The 22424-nt window shown below is 39.0% G+C and overlaps 1 protein-coding gene across 2 annotated transcripts in view; it reads right to left on the bottom strand.

Annotated features, from left to right (window-relative positions):
* Positions 1-22424, bottom strand: part of Znf326 (zinc finger protein 326) — a 47783-nt gene that overhangs the window by 12898 nt on the left and 12461 nt on the right. For both annotated transcript variants that reach the window (XM_057772651.1, XM_057772652.1), the window contains exons 6-7: positions 20071-20269; positions 14390-14501 (exon numbers count right to left, since the gene is read on the bottom strand). In XM_057772651.1, coding sequence (XP_057628634.1) covers positions 14390-14501; positions 20071-20269 — 311 coding nt within the window. The remainder of the gene's footprint in view (positions 1-14389; positions 14502-20070; positions 20270-22424) is intronic.

Raw genomic sequence — 22424 nt, forward strand, 5'->3', positions numbered from 1 at the left:
AAAAGATCAGTCAGCTCAGACTAATATACCCAGCAAAACTATCTGCCATGATTGAAGGAGGAAGAAAAACTTTCCACATTTTAAGCAACATAAAAACATATCCAATAAACCAAACTTAAGGAAAATACAGGAAGCAACAGTTTGGGATGAAGAGAAGAATGAGCATAGCAAAGACTGTAGAAAGAAATATAAAAGTATAATCATTAAAACACAAAGTACCACTGAGAACACAAACAACACCAAGAATTAACAACACAATGACTGCAATTAAAACATACATTTCAGGGGTTGGAGAGATAGCTCAGTGGTTAAGAGCACTGACTGCTCTTCCAGAGGACCAGGGTTCAATTCCCAGCACCCACATGGCAGCTCACAACTGTCTGAAGATCCAGTTGCAGGGGATCTGACACCTTCACACCAATGCACATAAAATAAAGTTAAATAAACCATAAAAAATATTTAAAACCATAAAAAACATACATTTCAATGATAACTTGAAGTATCAGTGGCCTCAATTCTCCAACCAAAGAACACAGGCTGACTGGATAGACCAAGAAACAAAGTTCATCTACCTGCTGTCTATAAGAAGGACATCTTATCTTTAAAGACAGGCACTGCCTTAGAGTAAAAGGATGGCCAATGTACTCTAACAAAAAGATACCAGGAAACAAGCAGGCATCGCAATCCCAATATCTGACAAAATAGACGTCAAACTAAAACAAAACAGAAGAGATAAAGAGGGACAGACACTTCATTCTAATAAAATGGACTGGTAACCAAGAATACATTACTATCCTAAACATAAATGCACCAAACTCTGGGACATGCTATTTCATAAAAAATGTACTGTTAGATTTAAAGACACAGATTAACATCAATCCATTAATAACAGGGGATTTCAGCAGGGGTGTGGTGGTGCACACCTTTAAACCTAGCACTTGGGAGGCAGAGGCAAGCGGATCTCTGTGAGTTCAAGACCAGCATGGTCTAGAGAGTAAGTTCCTAAACAGCCAAGGCTACAGAAAAACCCTGTCTCAAAACACACACACACACAATAGTAGGGGATTTCAATACCCATTTTTTCCAATAGACAGATCATCTAAAACAAAAAGACACAGAAACATTAGCTTTAATTACCATTATACATCAAATGGACTTAACAGATATCTACATAATATTCCACCCAAACACCAAGGAATATACATTCTACTCAGGAGAACAGTGCAACTTTGTTAAAATAAATCATACCCTGAGAAACAAGACAAATCTTTACAAATTCACAAGTACTGACATCACTCTTTGCATCTATCCTATCTGACTACAATGCAATAAAATTTGAAGCTGACAGCAAGCATCCATTGTTGAACATGAGAGAAAAAAAGAAACCAAAAAATGAAAACACAGCAAAGCCTCTGGGATCCACTGAAAGCAGTCCCATGAGGGAACGTGTAACTCCAAGGCCCTGCATTAAGAAACTAGGAGGAGGCCTGGTGGTGGTGGCGCACGCCTTTAATCCCAGCATTCGGGAGGCAGAGGCAGGCGGATCTCTGTGAGTTCGAGGCCAGCCTGGTCTACAAGAGCTAGTTCCAGGACAGGCTCCAAAACCACAGAGAAACCCTGTCTCGAAAAACCAAAAAAAAAAAAAGAAAAGAAAAGAAAAAGAAACTAGAGGAGCACAAATAGATAACAATGATGCAGGTCAAAAAGTCGGAAAAAGAGCAAACCAACTCCAAACCCAATCAGCAACAAAAAACAAAATCCCATCCTCTGATCCTCTAGGCAAAGCACAACTTCTAGTAACTTCAATTAGAAGGCTCTAGCAGGGAAGAGCAGCTGAAGGCCAGGACTCAATTGATCCCAACAAATAGATGTAATAAAGTCACATAAATGAACTAGACAGAAATTAGATACAGAAAAACAGACAAATCCAATACACCTTCATGATTAAAGTCCTAGAGAATGTAGGGCTATTAACCAACATAATAAGAGCTATGTATGAGAAGCCCACAGCCAACAGCATCCTAAATGGAGAAAATCTTGAAGTAACCGCACTAAAGTCAGGAACAAGACAGGACGCCCACTATTCCCACTCCTTTCCAACACTGTACTCCAAGCATTAGCTGGAACAATAAGGCAAGAAAAGGAAATTAAAGGGATACAAACAGTTAAAGTAGCCCAACTATCCCTATTGCAGATGACATACTATACATTAAAGATTCCCAAACTCCTGGAAATGGTAAATTCAGCAAAGGGGCAGATACAGATCAATAGCTTTTCTATACAACAATAACAAACACACAGAGAAAGAGATAATAGACACACTCTCATTCATAATAGCCTCATAAAATACCTGGGAATAAACCTAACCAAAGAAGTAAAGGACCTCTACAATGAAAATATATGTAAGGCAATTTTAAAATGTAATAAACCACATAACTGACTTAACAAAAACTACATGATCATCTATTTCAATAGATGAAGAAAAACCTTTGATAAGATTTAACATACCTTCACGATGAAAGTCCTGGAGAATGTAGGGCTAAAGGGATCATACCTCAGCATAGTAAAAGCTATCCATGAGAGACCCAAGCCAATGTCATCATAAATGGGGAAAAGCTTAAAGCAATCCTAGTGAAGTCAGGAATGAGGGAGGGGTGTCTCCTATTCTGATTCCTTCTCAATATTGCGCTTGAAGTGCTAGCTGGAGCCATAAGGCAAGAGAAGGAAATTAAATGGATACAAATAGGGAAAGAAGCAAAACTATCCCTATCTGCAGATGACATGATAATATGCATTACAGATCCAAAAAATTCTACCATAAAACTTCTAGATATGATAAATTTAGCAATGTGGCAGGATAATCAACCTGCACAAATCAAGAGTTTTTCTATACACTAATAACAAACAAACAGAGAGATCATAGACAATTCATAACAGTCTCAAAGAAAATTTAATATCTACAAATAAACTTAACTAAAGAAGTGAAGGATCTAGAAAATGAAAACTTTAAAACCTCTGAAGAAAGAGAGAAAAGACACTAAAAAATGGAAAGACATCCCATGTTTTGTGGCTGGTAGAATTAGCATTAGGAAAATGACTATTCTGGAAGAAGCTACTTACAGATTCAATGCAATCCCAATCAAAATCTCCATCTTATTCTTCACAGAAATAGAAAAAAAAATCCTAAAATTCATAGAGAACCACAACAGACACTGTATGACAAAATAATCCCAAGTAAAAAGAACAATGCTGGCCGGGTGGTGGTGGCGCACACCTTTAATCCCAGCACTTGGGAAGCAGAGGTAGGCAGATCTCTGTGAGTTCAAGACCAGCCTGGTCTACAAGAGCTAGTTCCAGGACAGGTTCCAAAGTCATAGAGAAACCCTGTCTCGAAAAACCAAAAAATCAAAAACCAAAAAAAAAAAAAAAAAAAAAAAAAGAAAGAAAAGAAAGAAAGAACAATGCTGGAGGGATTGCCATTTCAGATCTCAAGATATATTATAAGACTGTAGTAGTAAAATAATCCAGCACTAGAAAGAAACAGACATCCAGACCAATGGAACAAAATCAAAGACCCAAGCATGACTACACACACCTTTAGCCATTTAATATTTGACAAAGATGCCAAAAACGTAAACTGGAAAAAAGCATCTTCAAGAGACGGTGCTGGGAAATCTAGAAAAATGGCATTACACCTGCATCTATCACCTTGCACAAAAACTTAATTCCAAATGGATCAAAGAAAGCCCTAACCGTGAAACCTGAAACTCCTAGAAGAAACATAGGCAGTGTCTACATGATGTTTAGGAAAGGACTTCCTGAATAGGACTCCATTTAATTAAAGCCAACAACTGACAAGCAGGACTTCATAAAACTAAACAGCTTCTGCACAACTAAAGAAACAGTCAACCAGGTGAAGAGGAAACCCACAAAGCGGGAGAAAACCTTTGCTAGCTAAATATTTGACAGAGTATCAATATGCAGGATATATAAAGAACTCAAAAAAACAAGAAGACCCATTTCAAAAATATGCCTGGGACCTAAACAGAGTGGTCTTGAAAGAAAAAAGGGGGGGGCGGGGGGGCTAAGAAATATCTCAAAAAATGTTGACAGTACCTACCAAAAAGGGAATGTAAAACAAAACAACTTTAAATTTTCTTCTTACCAATAAAGTGTAGTAATATGAGCGGCGGGGCTGCGACACAGGCACCCGGCTGCCCGCATGGCTTTACCCAAAATAATTACACGGAAACTGTATTCTTTTAATCATTGCCTGGCCCATTAGTTCCAGCCTCTTATTGGCTAGCTCTTACATATTGATCTAACCCATTTCTAATATTCTGTATAGCATCACAAGCTGGTGGCTTACCAGGGAGGATCTTAACCTGCCTCTGTGTCCGGCGGGAAAATCATGGCGACTCCGTGACTCGGCTTCTTTCTCCCAGCATTCTGTTCTGTCTACTCCGCCTACCTAATTTTCTGTCCTATTAAAGGGCTAAGGCAGTTTCTTTATTAATTAACCAATGAAAGCAACAGATTAATACAAGACCCACCTCCATCATTAAAGAATATTAAGAGCTGCAAAGGAAAAAGGCCAAGTAACATATAAAGGCGGACCTATCAGAATTACACCTCACTTCTCAAATGGAGACAATGAAAGCCAGAATGTCGTGGTCAAGCATTATACAGACATTAATAGACCACAGATGCCAGCCAGCCCAGACTACTATTCTCAGCAAAACTTTCAATCATCATAGAAGGACAAAACAAGATATTCTATTAACAAACAGATTTAACCAATACCTAGCCACAACCCCAACCCTATTCAAAGTACTGGAAGAAAAACTCCAATCCAAGGAAGTTGGCTACATTCACAAAAACACAGACAATAGCTGTCTCACAGCAGCAAATCCCAAAGAAGGGAAAAACACACAAATTAACATCACCAACAACAAAAACTAAATTAACAGGAGATAGCAATCACTGGTCATTAATATTCCTTAAAATAAATGGACTCAACTCACCTATAAAAAGACACAGGCTAACAGATAAGATATGAAAACAGAATCCATCCTGGAGCATACAAGAATCATATCTGAATCTCAAAGACAGACATCGCCTCAGAGAAAAGGGGTTGGGACAAAAATTTCCAATCAAATGGACCTAAGAAACAAGCTGGTGTACATATTCTAATGTCTAACAAAATAAACTTCAAACTAAAATCAGTCAAAAGAGACAAAGAAGGACATTTCATATTAGTCACAGGAAAAATCCATCAAGAGGAAATCTCAATACTCAGCATCTATGCCCCAAATACAAGGGCACCCTCATCTATAAAAGAAACACTTTTAAGGATTAAATTATACATTAAACCCCACACACTAATAGTGGGAGACTTTAACACTCCACTCTCACCACTGGACAGGCCAGTCAAACAAAAAATGAACAGAGAAATAAGGGAACTAACAGATGTTATGACTCAAATGGACTTAATAGACATCTATAGAATATTCCATACAAACATAAACAAATATACCTTCTTCTCAGCACCTCATGGAACCTTCTCAAATTGGCCACATACTCGGTAACAAAACAAACCTCAACAGATACAAAAAAAAAAAAAAGTGGAATAACCCCGTGTATTTTATTGAATCACCATAGTTTAAAACTAGAATTCAAGAGCAACACTAATTCCAGAATGCACACAAACACATGGAAATTAAACAGTGCTCAACTGAATCATCAATGGGTCAAGGAAGAAATAAAGGGATAAAATTAAAGACTTCCTAAAATTAAATGAAAATGATCACACAACATACCCAAATTTATGGAACACAATGAAAGCAGAGTTAAGAGGAAAGTTCATAGCCTAAATGCCTACGTAAAGAAACTGCAAAAATCCCACACTAGTGAATTAACAGAACATTTGAAAACTTTAGAACAAAAAGAAGCAAACTCACCTAAGAGAACTAGACAGCAGGAAATAAACAAACTGAGAGCTGAAATCAACAAAATAGAAACAAAGAAAACAATACAAAGAATCAATGAGACAAAGAGCTGGTTCTTTGAGAAAAATCAGCAAAATAGACAAACCTTTATCCAAACTAACCAAAAGGCAGAAAGAGAATATCCAAATTAACAAAATCAGAAATGAAAAGGAAGACATAACAAAGACCCTGAGGAAATACAGAGAATCATCAGGTCATACTTCGAAAATCTGGACTCCATAAAATTGGAAAACTTAAAGGAAATAGACAACTTTCTGGATAAATATCTGATGTGAGAGAGTCTTCTGTTTTGTGTTGATTTCATTGGTTAATAAAGAAACTGCCTTGGTCCTTTGATAGAACAGAAAATTAGGTAGGCAGAGTAGACAGAACAGAATGCTGGGAGAAAGAAGCCAAGTCAGGCAGTCGCCATGATTCTCCTCCCCGAGATGGACGCAGGTTAGAATCTTTCCAGTAAGCCACCACCTCATGGTGCTACACAGATTAATAGAAATGGGTTAGTCAAGATGTGAGAGTTAGCCAAGAAGAGGCTAGATGTAATGGGCGAGGCAGTGTTTAAATGAATACAATTTGTGTGTTGTTATTTCGGGGTATAAGCTAGTCAGGCAGCCAGGAGCTGGGTGGCAGGAACGCAGCCCACAGCTCCTACTACAATATCAATTACCAAAGTTAAACCAAGACCAGGTAAGCAAATTAAACAGACCTATAACTGCTAAAGAAATAGAAACAGTCATCAAACGTCTCCACCCCCCCCCAAAAAAAAGCCCAGGACCAGATGGTTTCAGCTCAAAATTCTACAAGATTTTCAAAGAATTAACACCAATACTCCTCAAATTCTTCCACACATTAAAAACAGAAGGAATACTGCTAAACTCTTTTTATGAGACTACAATTACCCTGATACCCAAATCACATAAAGACATTACTAAGAAAGAGAATTACAGACCAGTCACACTCATAAACATTGATGCAAAAATACTGAATAAAATACTGGCTAATCAAACCCAAGAAAACAACAGAACCATCATCCACCATGATCAAGTCGGCTTCATCCCAGAGATGCAGGGATGGTTCAACACACGAATATCTGTCAACATAATCCACCATATAAACAGCTTAAAAATAAAAACCACATGATCATCTCTTAGATGCCGAAAAAGCTTTAGACAAAATCCAATATCCCTTCATGATAAAGGTCTTGGAGAGAGCAGGATACAAGGAACAAACCTAAACATAAGGCAATATACAGCAAGCCAACAGTCCACATCAAACTAAATGGAGAGAAACTCAAAGCAATCCCCCTGAAATCAGGAACAAGACAAGGTTGTTCATTCTCTCTGTATCTATTCAATATAGTTCTTGAGGTCCTAGCTAGAGCAATAAGACCACAAAAGGAGATCAAGGGGATACAAATCGGGAAAGAAAAAGTCAAACTCTCACTATGCTGATGATATGATAGTTTACGTAAGTGACTCCAAAAATTCTACCAAAGAACTTCTATAACTCATAAATACTTTCAGTAATGTAGCAGGGTACAAGATTAAAAAAAAATCAGTAACTTTCTGATATACAGATGATAAACAGGCTGAAAAAGAAATCAGAAACATCACCCTTCCCAATAGCCACAAGTAACATACAATATCTTGGAGTAACTCTAACGAAACAAGTGGAAGAACTTTAAATCTTGGAAGAAAGAAATTGAAGAGGACACCAGAAAATGGATAGATCTCCCATGCTCTTGCAGAGGCAGAATTAACATAGTAAAAATGGTAATCTTACGAAAAACAATCTACAGATTCAATGCAATGATCATCAAAATCCCAGCAAAATTCTTTACAGACCTCAAAAGAATGTTACTCAACTAATTATGGAAAAGCAAAAAACCTAAGATAGCCAAAACAATCCTGTACAATAAAGGAACTTCTGGAGGATTCATAATCCCTGACTTCAAACTCTACTACAGAGCTACAGTACTGAAAACAGCCTGGTATTGGCATAAAAACAGACAGGAGGACCAATGGAACTGAATAGAAGACCTGGATATCAATCTAGACACTAACGAACACCTGATTTTTGACAAAAAAGCAAAATATATCAAACGGAAAAAAGAAGGTAAACTAAACAAATGTTACTGGCATAACTGTGTATCAACATGTAGAAGAATGAAAATAGATCCCTATCTATCACCATGCACAAAACTCAAGTCCAGATGGATCAAAGACCTCAACATAAAGCCAGCCATAGAAGAACCTTATAAAAGAGAAAGTGGGAAGTATACTTGAACGCATTGGCACAGGAGACCACTTCCTAAATATAATCCCAGTAGAACAGATACTGAGACAAGCAAGTAATAAATGGGACCTCCTGAAACTGAGAAGCTCCTGTAAAGCAAATGGCAGAGTCAACAAAACAACAGCCTACAGAATGGGAAAAGATCTTCACCAATCCCACATCAGACAGAGGTCTGATCTCCAAAATATACAAAAAATTGGTCACCAAAAGAACAAATAATCCAATTAAAAAAAAAATAGAGTACAGACCTAAACAGAGAACTCTCAACAGAGGAATCTAAAATGGCTGAAAGACACTTAAGGAAATGCTTGACATCCTTAGTCACCAGAGAAATGCAAATCAAAACAACTCTGAGATTCCATCTTACATCTGTAAGAAGGCCAAGATCAAAAACACTGATGACAACTTACACTGGAGAGGTTGTGGGGTAAAAGTAACACTCCTCCATTGCTGGTGGGAGTGCAAATTGGTACAACCCCTTTGGATATCAGTGTGGTGATTTCTCAGGAAATTAGGAAACAACCTTCCTCAAGATCCAGTAATACCACTTTTGGGTATATACTCAAAGGATGCTCAATAGTACCACAAAGACATGTGCTCAACTATGTTCATAGCAGCATTGTTTGTCATAGTTAGAACCGAGAAACAACCTAAATGTCCCTCAACTGTGTAGTGTGGGCTGCGGGCCTGCTTTTTGTCCCGCCCGGCTCCCACATGGTTAGCTTTATACCCGAAATAACAACACACAAACTGTATTCTTTTAAACACTGCTTGGCCCATTATATCTAGCCTCTTCTCGGCTAACTCTCGCACCTGGACTAGCCCATTTCTAATAATGTGTGTAGCACCCCAAGGTGCGCTTACCGGGAAGATTCTAGCCTACGTCCATCCTGGGTCGGAGCTTCATAGCATCTCCCCAGAGAGCAGAGCTATCGAGTCTGAGCTTACTTCCTCTTCCTCCCAGCATTCTATTCTGTTTACTCCACCCACCTATGTTCTAACCTATGAGGGCCAAGCAGTTTATTTTTTAACCAATGACCTTCCTCCATCACAACTAAAGAATGGATAAAGAAAATGTGGTACGTTTATACAATGAAGTACTACACAGCAGAAAAAAAAATGACATCTTGAAATTTGCAGGCAAACGGATGGATCTAGAAATTATCATATTGAGTGAGGTAACCCAGACCCAGAAAGACAAATTAACATATGTACTCACTCATAAGTGGTTTCTAAACATAAAGCAAAGAAAACCAGCCTATAAATCATAATCCCAGAAAATCTAGACAACAATGAGGACCCTAAGAAAGACATAAATGGATCTAATCTACATGGGAAGTAGAAAAAGACAAGATCTCCTGAGTAAACTGGGGGCATGGCAATAATGGGGGAGGATTGAAGGGGAGGGGAAGAGGCAGGAAGGGTAGCAGAGAAAAATGTATAGCTCAATTCTTATCTCAGTCAAAATGGTAAATATTAACAAAATAACTAACAACAAATGCTGGAGGGGATGAAGGAAAAAGGAAACCCTCATCCACTGTTGGTGGGTGTGCAGACTGGTGCAGTCACTATTGAAATCAGTGTGGAGAATTCTCAAAAAGCTAAAATTAAATCTAACATATGACTCAACAACACCACTCCTTAGCATAAGCCCAAAGGACTTAACATCCTACTCCCCACGTTTATTGCTGTTCTATTCACAATAGCTAGAAAACACAAACACTTAAATGTCCTTCAACCAACAAATGGAGAATGAAAACATGGTGCATATACACTATGGAATACTATTCAACTGCAAAGAAAAATGAAATCATGAATTTTGCAGGTAAATGGATGAAAATTTCTAAAAAGATCATATTGATGGAGTTACCCCCAGACTCAGAAGGACAATTGGTGCATTTCTCACTAGGTTGCAGTAGCAGCACACATACCTTGGCAGTAACCAATAGCTCTGATTAGACTATGAGTTGATCAACTAGAGAGAAATCATGCCTGATTCTAGAAACCTAGCCAACTCCCTAGGTGAAGTTATGCATCTTGAAGAAGAACCTTAACCATAACAACCATTTTACCAGGCCAGGATAACCCCAAGTACACTCTAAATATTTGTTCTTATACCCACAGGTAAGCGTAATCTTCACCCCTCATCAAGGAAACTTCTTGCAACAAACACAGACCATTACAGAAAACCAATCAAAATGGAGAGTTGTGGAGCCCAGTCCCCAAAACTCCCACACCTAAAACTTGGGGAACATTGTAGAAGAGGGAAAAGACTGTAAGAACCGCAGGATCAGGGAATTTGTTGTCAAACTGTGTTTTCTCGTAATGTCAAAAGCTACATCCACAAAACCTCACCAACCATAACTGCCAAAACATGAGCTGAATAAGGGCACGCCAAAGTGGACGGGCTCAACCCTACACAAAGAACACACACAGCTGAGAGATGCTCAGAGTGGGAGACAGTCTTCCCCAGGGAGGAGCACACCAACTGGTTCTTCAGCACCAAACGGTTAGCCCTTTAAAACACACATACAAGACTACACTAACTCTGATGTTTAGGAACACAGATGTAGATATACATACATGCATGTAAAAATTAATGAAAAGAGAGCCCACCCATGAATTTCAAAGAGAGCAAGGAGGGTTTAGAGGGTTTGGAGCAAAGAAAAGGAAGGAGGAAATAATGTAATTATATTATGATCTCAAAAATAAAATTTTATACAAAAACAAACTGTAACTCCTCTTTATGGAGTAATTAATTCATAGTATGTTTATATTGTTTCTTAAAGACTAGTAAATTAGGAGCAAGAAAGCAGAAAAAGAACAGCTTAGTAAAGCTAGATACAAGATTATAAATGCAAATACCCAAGACCTAAAATCAAAGATAGAACAAATGAAGTATCTACAAATTCAGATGAAACTTAATATTCTTTTCTACCCTTTGTACACATTCATAGCAAGTAATAATCGTTTCCTACTTAATATGAATGGAAATTCACACTGTAAATAAAGCTTCCCTCAAAAGATTTCAGACACTGTTAAAAATAGTCTGAGCTACACAGAACATTGATTTAAGACACATCATTTCATCCTTTTCCTAATACATAAACAACTGAAATTTTAATAAAAATATTAAGTAAGGCATTTTCTGTATTTATGCTTTAGAAATGTTATATTCTTTATTATATTATTCTATATTATCTTAATATAAGGAGTCTTTAAAATTTTCATGGTGGCACACGCACCTTTAATCCTAGCACTCAGGAGGCAGAGGAAGGCAGATCCTTGTGAGCTCAAGGCCAGCTTGGTCTACACAGCAAGAGTTCCGGACCACCAAGCCTACACAGAGAAATCCTGTCTCGAAAAGCCACACACACACACACACAAAAGAAAATTCCTGATAGACAGAAAGGCACATGCCTGAAATCTCAGCAATTGTGAGGCTGAGAAAGGAGGCTCACAAATTCAAGATCAACATGTGATACACAGGGAGACCCTACTCCTCTGTCTTTTGCCCTATAAATAATTTACATCTTAATTATGTATTTTTCTACTTTTACTCTTTTCTCCAAGTTACTGCAAATTCTATAATTTTAATTTTTAACAATGAGCTCATAAGGTAAGGAGCCAAAACGTATCAACTTCATCATTCTCTAGAATTGATATTTAGTTCCCACTAATACTTAAAGTAAATCATGCTATAATGAGAATTTTTGTAGATTAAACTCTTCTGTGTTCAGATTATTTCCTTGGCAGTATCAATGAATACAAAGTTGTTTAATTTTTTCAAATTGCCATCTGAATTCTAATAGTTATAATATTACACAGTTCTGTCAGAGCCCACAAGACTACAATGAATGGTTGGCACAACTGACCAACCAATAGGCAGATCCACGGAAAGTGTATACATACACGTCGACATGGAATAACCCATTTTGCAGAGCTGAGGGAACACTTGTCTTTTGGAAAAGTCACTGTCATTTCTGTAAAAATCTTGTGAAGTCATGATTCTCCCTTCAAAATGGGATTCATTCCCAAAACACCTCATCAGTGTGACTTCTGCACGGCAAGGGAGTGACCTTGCTCCATCCCCACACCGAGAGGCCTTGGAGCAATGGCATTCACTCTTTGTTCTAACAGTCAAATTTACAGAGAGTCAATCCCACAAAATCATCTGCTAACTGACCACATAGAAATGTATAAAGACAGGCACTGAGCAGGAAGGTAGTGTGCCCCACCTTTGCTAACAAACAAATCTGGGCATCCCCAAAGCTAGTTATCACCAAAAAGATTTGATGAGGAGAATGGGTGAATTCAGGACTCAGGGATGCTTAGTAACTTTATCTAATGGTTTGGGATGCCAGGTACTTCCCCTTGGATGCTGGCTCTTTCCTGGGTCGGGTCACCTGTTCACAGCTTTGCCAAGTTCTACCTGCCCTGTGATTTTGATATACATATTATCATTGTCCTTGCCTAAGGAATTTTCCAAATTATGTCTGTAAAACTAGAAACCTCGTGGAGATGAGCCCTTATTCTGTTTCTTCTCCTTACTCTTTTTTTGTTCTCTCCACCAGTACTTCTACTTCTTCCCCTACTCTCCTTCCTCTGTCTTCCCCCTATTCTTCCCCTTATTTTCCTCCGCACCCTTTCATTTCACTCTTCCTCCTCACAAGAAAAATAAAGAACATGCAGAGGTAATGTATGAAATCTTTACCCTCAGATCCTCACCTGCTGCAGACATCCAATTGAGCCCTGAGGGGGTAGAGGCTGGTACTCAAGACCCCCCCATACAGTTTCCCACTAAATTTTAAGTTAATTTGATTATACCTCAGCTAGTAAGCCAGTCTTTTTCTAATATTTATCTTGTACTTTACTTAAATTACTAAGTCTCAACATTTTCCTTAAAGGTATCAACTAGCTATATTCCTTCACTAAATTACCTATCAGATGTCTTAGTTTTCCTTCTTTAAAAAAAAAAAAAAAAGTGGGTAATTTTTAAACAAAGTTAATGTTTAAATTAGCTGCCAGTCACTTCTTACAATTATATTTTCTAAGACAATTTGCTTTCGAGTTTTGAGTCCTCTAGCTGGAGAAAAGGATCAGGATTAAAAGCATGAGCTGCTCTTGTAAAGGGCCCAGTCAGTTCTCAGCACCCACATGGTGGCTCCAGTTCCAAAGGATCCTATGCCCGCTCTGACCCCTGCAAGCATCATTTCTTTTGTACCGAGAGATAACTGATTTTAAGTCTGGGGTAGAGAAGTACCTACCTCACAGAGAAGAAAATTCTTTATTTCATTCTTTATTTTCCTTTCATTTTCCATGGCTTTTAAATTCTAATCTATCTAGATGGGATAGGAGGATCTAAACTGACTCTAAAATTTGGTTGTTTAACCAAATCTTTTTATTTAGCATCATCATATGTATTACATTCTTATGTAAATGCAGTCTGTGCACAGGTTAATAATTTTGTCATTTGATTATAACCAGTTTTTTCAGCCTTGGGTCCTCATGCTTGTGCAATATGCAGTCTTACCCAATGATCCATCTCCCTGGCCCCACACTATGACCTTTTAATGTTTCAGTATCTAAAACTGCCAGTACCTCTTCAATTTCTAATCTTTTTCAGAACTGTCTCTAGCATCTCTACTGGAAATAACACACACACTGATAGTACTCAAGCTTTCCCAGCCAAGATCATCACTACATCTCTGCACAGTCCTGGAGTGCAGGTGTGTCCAGCACACTTGGTCTGTGCAGCGCTGAGTAGTGAACAGCTCCCACAGGCCTGTGCATCACAGGCAAACACAACCATCTGTGGTACTCCCAGCCCCAGTTCTTTGTTCCTTTAGTCAAATCTTTCCCACTGACTACAACTTTTTCATATTCTACTTCATATATTTGCCATTTCTAAGAAACTTTTCTTTTGAAATAGGGTTTTAATGTGTAACCTAGTCTGAACTAAACTAACAATCCTCTTGCCATAGCCTCATAAGCAGCAATTACAGGATGTGGCACCATGCTTAGGAAAGGCACCCAGCTTAGAAGACTGTCTTTTAATAAGCCTCATTTTTGATTTTGTGAACACAAACCTGTATCCATCTCCATATTTCTCACTGTTTTTCTCTCGTCTACGTCTTTGCTTCTCCCGCCGTGCCTCAACTCGCCGCTTTTCTTCTTCTTCATTTTTAGGGTCAGGTTTTGCTAAGATAATGGGGGAAAAAACTTTATTTTAATACATTGTGATTCTTTACCTGCTTCATTTCTGTGATTACTTGCTACACATTTTTGTTTAAATCTGCTCATATTTTGCTTATCCTTACCAAAATGGATGGTATCTATAGAGCCTAAAACTCACGAATCCCTCACCCACTTTAAGAAACACTGGAGCCTGACTCAGGTAAACCTCCGACTCCAGTAACAGGCCTGGATGGAAGGGAAAAACTCACATTTCTATTGTGAGGGTGGTCCTAAATTTTTTTAAAGTGTGTGTCTATAGAATTCCAAAATAAAATCAACTTTCTTTTTTTTTTATTCTAGGACAATAGACAAAACATACAGCTTCCCGCTCAAACTATGCTGACGTGTGAATTCAAGCGTGTGAACAGTGCTGCCATGCTGTGTCAGCACCACCACTGCCGAGCTCCTGAACACGTTCATACTGCAGACAGTAACTGGAGCCACTCAACAGTCCCTCCCACTTCAGTTCAGCTCTAAGACATTAGTTATAGTAGTTATACCATGTGTCAGTACTCCACTGTAAGTTAAATACTTAGGTTACTTTAGTGCTTTATAAGAGCTTATCTGGCCAGGTGGTGGTGGCGTATGCCTTTAATCCCAGCACTCGGTAAGCAGAGGCAGGCGGATCTCTATAAATTCAAGGCCAGCCTGGTCTACAAGAGCTAGTTCAAGGACAGGCTCCAAAGTTACAGAGAAAAAAAAATGTTATCTGTATATTCTTAACTCTTTGAACACCTTCACTCAGATTTTACAATAACCTTCTCTATATTAAAAAAAAAATCTAATTATGCTACTTCAAATAAGAATATCTGGGGGCTAGAGAAATGGCTCAGAGGTTAAGAGCACTTGCTGCTCTTCCAAAGGTCCTGAGTTCAATTCCTAGTAACCACATGGTGGCTCACAACCATCTGTAATGAGATCTGTTGCACTCTTCTGTCCTGCAGGGATACATGCAGACACAGGGCAGTGTAGAAAGGGCAGGAAGAAGATACCCAGAGACCCAGCCCAGTGTGTGGCACGGTGTGTAAGTATGAGATGGAGAAAAGAGAGAAAGAAGTGCTGTGGAATAATCCTTTTGTACAGTGAAGATTTGTTACTCGAGTTGGTTTAATAAAAAGCTTACTGGCTGGTAGTCAAACCGAAGTATAGGCGGGACAACCAAACTAAAGACACTGGGAAGAAAAAGGGCAGAGTCAAAGGAGTCGAGAGACACAGAAAGAAGCAAGATGAACGTCCTGTGTTTAAAGAAGGTACTGCCACACGGCAGACTGTAAGTAAGAATTATGGCTTAATTTTAAATGTAAGAGTTAGCTAGTAACAAGCCAGAGTTATTGACCAAGAATTTACAAGTAATACTAAGTCTCAGTGTCAGTTATTTGGAAACTGACAAGCGGGAAAGAAAAGTTTGTCTACAGAGAAGCACAACAGTTTGAGCACCAACTATGAAGAGAGGCGATCTGGAGACACGAGGCTGGAGAGGACAGCGTGAAGAGAATGAGTATCCCACGAAGTCACCTGGTGATATGGTAAGTCCCAGTCTAAGCTGATGCTGGGGGCCACGTCTGGGTCCATGGCCATGTGGCAAGCAGGGGTTTGTGTCCATGACCACAGCCCACATCACCACCAAAAGCCATGTGGATATCCCTGGTCTGGACTGCTACTTGGGACTATGTTGATATTCAAGGGCTGCACAGAGTTGGCTCCACCCCTCAATGACTACAGCACTAGGGAGAGCTGTTTCTACTCTGCCAGCTACAGCTCTCTGGACAATGGGCCCTGCACTTCGCCCACGCAGCACCACAGAGCTGACTCTAACAGTGTGGATGCAGGGGAGCTGGCAAGCTAACCAACTCAGCCACAACCCAGGTCCAATCCAGAACTATGAGTTAACCTACCCCAGCATCCACCCCATCTATGAACTGCCAGAGCATGAGAAGTGGCTGATCCTGCAGACCCAAAGCTGTAGGAGCTCCATGACACAGAGCAACAGGATGGCCAAGAGGAGTTCTAGTAAAGATCTAGTATTGATAGTGTAGCAAAAGCCAGAGGCCTGGAACCAGATTAATAACTCATTGCAATGAATATTTGCAAATACAGATATATGGGTTAAAGAGTATATACTGTGTGACTGACTGTGACACACTACAGCTTCTGTGACAAGATTTTTCTTTTGTGCTTGTCTTCTGAGGGGGTTGCAAGAGCAGATATAAAGGGACAGGAGATGAGTGGATTGGGGTACATAGTGTGAAATCCACAAAAAAATCGTAAGACGTTTTGAAAAAAAAAGATAAAGAACAACACAGCAAGAAACCCACAATTGTCTTCTGCCATCTGCATATGCACACGTAGATATGCATAACACACGTGCATATACATCACACACACACAAATAAAGAGGTGGGCTGGGGAGATATAACTCAACGGGTAAAATGTTTGCCAAACAAACATAAAGACCCAAGTTTAGAACCCTAACACCCACTTAAAAAGCTGGGCAGCGTGACAGACACCTGTCATCCAAGCACTGGAGAGTTGGACAGAGTAGGAGCTTGCTGGCCAAACAATCAAACCAAAATTGGTACGTTCCAGGTTCACTACAATAAATAAACACCCGAGGAAGATGCCTAATGCCTTTGGTCTCCGCGTACATGTGGGAGGATTGCTGAGTTGGTGTTTGTGCTGCCAAAGCTTGACCACTGTGGTAGTTTGAATATAACTGGCCCCCATGATCTCATAGGGAGTGGGCACTATTAGAAAGTGTGGCTTTGTTGGAGTGGGTATGGCATTGTTGGAGGAACTGTGTCACTGGGTGGTGAGGGGGCTTTGAGACTTCCTATGCTCAGGATACTGACAAGTGTATCAGCCAACTTCCTGTTGCCTACAAGACCTGTAGCACTCTTAGAGCCAGCACATCTGCCTGCACACCACTGTGCTCCTGAACCTCTGAAACTGTAAGCCACCCCAATTAAATGTTTTCCTTTACAAGAGTAGACATGCATGGTGTCTTCACAGCAACAGAAACACTAACAAAAACAACCACCTTAAATTGGAAGCCATATCAGAGACTATATAGTCAAATACTAAGCCAGCCAGGACTACAGCACACGACCACATCTCCAAAACAGGAGGGGGAAGGAGGTAGTGAAATGGCTCAGCAGATGAAACATTTGTTCTGCAAGTCTGGCAACTTGAATTTATCTTTAGAGTCGATGTAAAGGTAGAAGGAAAGGACCAACTCCACCAAGTTGTCGTATGACTTCCAGAAGCTCTCTCTGAGTACATCAGTTACTTTTTTCTACAGCAATCTCCATAGACTTGCTAAAGTTTATCAACCAATCCTTTTTAGTCTAGCCATTCTGGAGGACACAGAACATCTAACTGTGGTACTTATCTGCAGCATTTATCTAATTAGTGACTTTTGGTGAGCTTTACATAAGCTTACTGGTTATTTATATGTCTTTTTGAATAAAGTTTGCATATATCCCTTGCCTATTTTTCAGTTATTTATGGTTTTTTGTTTTGTTTTTTTGTGAGTTGAAGTTTTTTTTTTTTCTTTATTGATTCTTCGAGACAAGGTTTCTCTGTAGCTTTGGAGCCCGTCCTGGAACTAGCTCTTGTAGACCAGACTGGCCTCGAACTCACAAGAGATCTGCCTGCCTCTGCCTCCCAAGAGCTGGGATTAAAGGAGTGTGCCAGCACTGCCTAGAGTTAAAAGTTCTTTATATACCGTGAATACAAGTCCTTTCTCAGATACACAGCTAATGAGGGGTAGAAGAAACAAAGTCTTCTCTCCTAAGCTGGCTTCACAGTCACCATCCCACCTCAGACTCCCAAGTGCTGAGATGACAGGGTACACCAGCACACACAATTTCTTTTCACTGTCTACTAATGGCAGCTTGGAAGCACAAGTTTTAATTTTGATGCAATCTAGTTTATTCATTTTTATTTGTTGTTCATGCCTTTTGGTGTCCTGTGTAAAAATTCCTTGTTAAATCCAAAATCATTAACGCCTGCCTATGGTTTCTGCTAAGAGACTTCTGAGATTTGTTCTGAGAAGCAGTTCCTGGTGTTAACTGTGTATAAGGCTAGTCAGCTAGTCCAACACTGGTGCGAACTGTTCCCTCCCCCTCTACATAGTCCCGGCAGCCTTGTTTGGCTCCTTTCCCATTTCTCAACTCTCTCCCACAGCTCCATAGTCATTGTGTCAGGACCACTCTGTCCCGATTGTCCTTGCTCTGAGCTAAGACTGCAGACTGTGATGTGTGAGTCCCTGGTCAGTCCAAAGCCTGAGGACTCTGCTACAGTCCAAATTTAGGAGCTAATACCTTCTGGACAAAATGCCTTCCAATCCCACTTAGCTTTCCCTTAATTTAGATTTCCTTTAACTTCCTTCACCACGGTTTGTAGCTCATGAAGTTTTGAATTTTTAAGCTTATTATTAGTGTGTCACTTCTCTCAGTACTGTCAAAAATTATCTTATTACCATCTTCATATAAGCTTGAACTTTCCAACACTCTGTAATAACAAAAATAATGATTCTAAGAGATCTCATGTCCAGAAGACTAAAAAAGCAAACCATTTTCTAGAGGAAATAGTTTTACCTAGTGCCAAGCACTTGAAAAATTATTTGCCTTTGTTCTGATACAGAAAATTTTGTACAGTATGACATAAATACTCCTCCAATAATAAACATAACATCCAAGAAAGGGGTCTGAATCAAAATCATCTGCAAAAATGATTTTTTTTAAGCCTTTTAAAAATACATTTTGCTGGGTATACTGGCACACATCTTTAATCCCATCACTCAGGAGGCAGACAAGTGGATCTCTGTGAGTTCAAGGCCAATGTGGTCTATATAGCAAGTTCTAGGCTACCCAGACCTTGGCAGGAGGGGAGTAATTAAGGTTCCAACACACAAATTAGAGAAAAATAAACTGACCAGTGATGGGGGAGACTGTGTTTTCATTTTCCAACCAGTGCACATTAATTTTAAAAGTACATTTGGGGGCGGGGGGGCTCAGAGGTTAAGATCACTGACTGCTCTTCCAGAGGTCCTGAGTTCAATTCCCAGCAACCACATGGTGGCTCATAGCCATCTACAATGAGATCTGGTACCCTCTTCTGGTGTGCAGGCATACATGGAAGCAGAGTGTTGTATACATAATAAATAAATCTTTTTAAAAGAAAAAAAAAGTACATTTGGGGACTTGGCAAGCAAGATCAGCAAGGAAGGGCACCTGCCACTGAGCCTGACGACCTGAGTTCAATCCTGGAACCTATAAGGTAGAATGACAGCAGTAACTCCCTCAAGTTGCTCTGACCTTCCACAGGCATGCTGTGGCATGCACGTGCCCATATACATACATCATACACATACATCCATATATACATATAGAAATACATTTGAACATAACAACTGACTAATAACTACATAAGGGGATACTATGCACTTTTCTATATGAACACTAAAGCATCCTAAACCACGTGCTCTATAATGTAAAGTGCCCTGAGCCACAGTCAACAGTCTTTTACTTACCAGGTGATTTGCTGAGGTTCATCTTCTCCATAGGTTTTGCTAGCTTAGGTTTCTTGATAAAGGTTCCCCCGGGCTTATTAAATATTTGCATCATTTTTCTTTTTATTCCTCTTGTAGTAGCAATCGGCACACTGGTAGATTTGTTTTGATAGTCAACAATAATTCCAGGTCTATGAATGGTTCCAAAATCACCCATATGCTGTAAATTTGTGAAATCAAGAAACATTAGCATAACAATATAAAATATGGATTAATATAAATTTTTGTCATCTAGTTACTAGTTTTCACCTGAAAATTCTGAGGAACTTAACTGAATTTTACATGTTCTCTCTGAGAAAGCACATATAAAAATGTATAAATTATTACATGAACTCAAATCAAATGCATTAGTATTCCCAGTATTACAGAGGTGGCTAGGTCCTATTTTTTAATTGTTACAATTCAGAATTATGTGAGACCATAAACAACACCATATGCCTGTCAGAGGGTCACCACTTGTACAGCTCTGACAACTCCTCTTCAGAGTTCCTACTTGATGTTTTCCCATCAAAGACCTTAAAAGAAATCTTTTATTCTACTAAAACCTTGCTTAAAACTAAGATACACAAAGACGATCATATTTGTGGTGTAAAGTAAAAAGGATGCAGAAATGATTTGGGTTCTCCCTGTTGGGAATGGGATGAGCAGCGAGATGGAGCATTAGTATGGAGAGGAGAGTTCCAGCACACCCATGCAGCGCCTTCCAGGACACACTTCAGAGAACTGTACCTGCCGTTCCACTCGCATTCGCACCTCAAGAGCAGGTGATACCCCACACCCCAGAAGCAAGTTCAGACTCTGTGTCCCTTCCTCTTCTCCTGTCATTAACAAAGTCCACTACACCAAGAGGTCATAGTCACAGAAATATACTCTGCTAATCTTTCTTTCAGAAGGTAAAGACTGAGGAATAATCTGAAGAGAAGGACCCAGTGGGAATTGTACAAGGAAGGTTAAGAAGAGTCTACTGGTTCGTCTACTTGGCTAACAGAAGGAAAGAAAGAGAACTCCACTTAGTATAGAATGGTAAATAGAAAGTACAGGAATACTCAGCTTTATATCAAGAAAACAAAATTGATACCTGAATCCTCATTAGGAAAAAAATCGTTTGCCCAAACGATTACACAGCATGGAAGAGGTTAAATGGGTTTTCAAATTTTCAAACTAGAATGTATTTTCAATTTCAAAACCCAAAGCCTACGACTCCAGCTACTTTTAATTAACCTGCAATCATCAAGTATGGTGGACCAACACTGCTGCTTACACATTTGATTACAAATATCTATCTAACCTAGGAGATTTGCATAACTGTCTCCATGTAATTTATATGGACACATCAGAAAATCTTCATTATGAATATTAAAGGTGCAATGCATTTTAAGTAAATAAAGAGTGACTACTAAAAATACAAAATTTCTACACAAATAAGACAAACTACACTGATGACCAAAGGCTAATGAACAGTCAAAAACACGTGCCCTACTACAGTTTTTATCAGAATACTTTCTTCTACAAGGAGAATAATAAACACAACTGATTTTGAAAAAAAATCTTATATTACAAAAATATAAATATACAATGGTATTTATATGACCAAACTACATAATCCTGTAATCTATACACCCTAACTAGGTAAAAATTTATCAAGTTACCCAAGACCACGAGCATAACTGCTACAAAGTATATCCTTGAAATTAAACATCTATGGACCAACATATTTATCCAGTTAGGCAATAACTTGCAAAGTATCACTTCCTAGGAAGCAACTGTAAACATATATACAAATAAGAGATTCTTTCTCAATAGAGTTAGGGGAAATGAAACAATCACCAACAGGACATACAATAAGAGAACAAGTTAGCAAAAAACTACTACTGATCACAAATCACTCTACCGTCTGTTACACATATCAACTTCTTCACCACGCAAACATGGCTAAGCTGCCCTGAGCTACCACTGGCTTTTGATCTCTAGTGTGTTTAACAGGAAACATGAACTCTGAAGGGATTCTACTTGCTAGAGTTTACTAACAAAGGGTAAAGTTTTATTATACATTGCACCTTTAACCTACTCAAAACTCAAAAAAGGTTCAGTTACCTTTTACAATAATCCAACAGCTATCTCACCAGCAAAACTGCTAGTGTTTACAAGAAAAAACGCAACTCCTTTTAACCCCTTTTAGACCAAACCTAATATCCTCACCTTTTTCATAAAGGGAGATTTGCCATAACTTCATGAGTAATCATCTCACACTGCAACTTATTTTCTGAAGTGCTGGAAAACTTTTGCAGCCAACCTAAAACTTTATGACTCAGCCT

This window comes from Chionomys nivalis, chromosome 6 (assembly GCF_950005125.1).
Source record: "Chionomys nivalis chromosome 6, mChiNiv1.1, whole genome shotgun sequence".
Lineage (NCBI taxonomy): Eukaryota > Metazoa > Chordata > Mammalia > Rodentia > Cricetidae > Chionomys > Chionomys nivalis.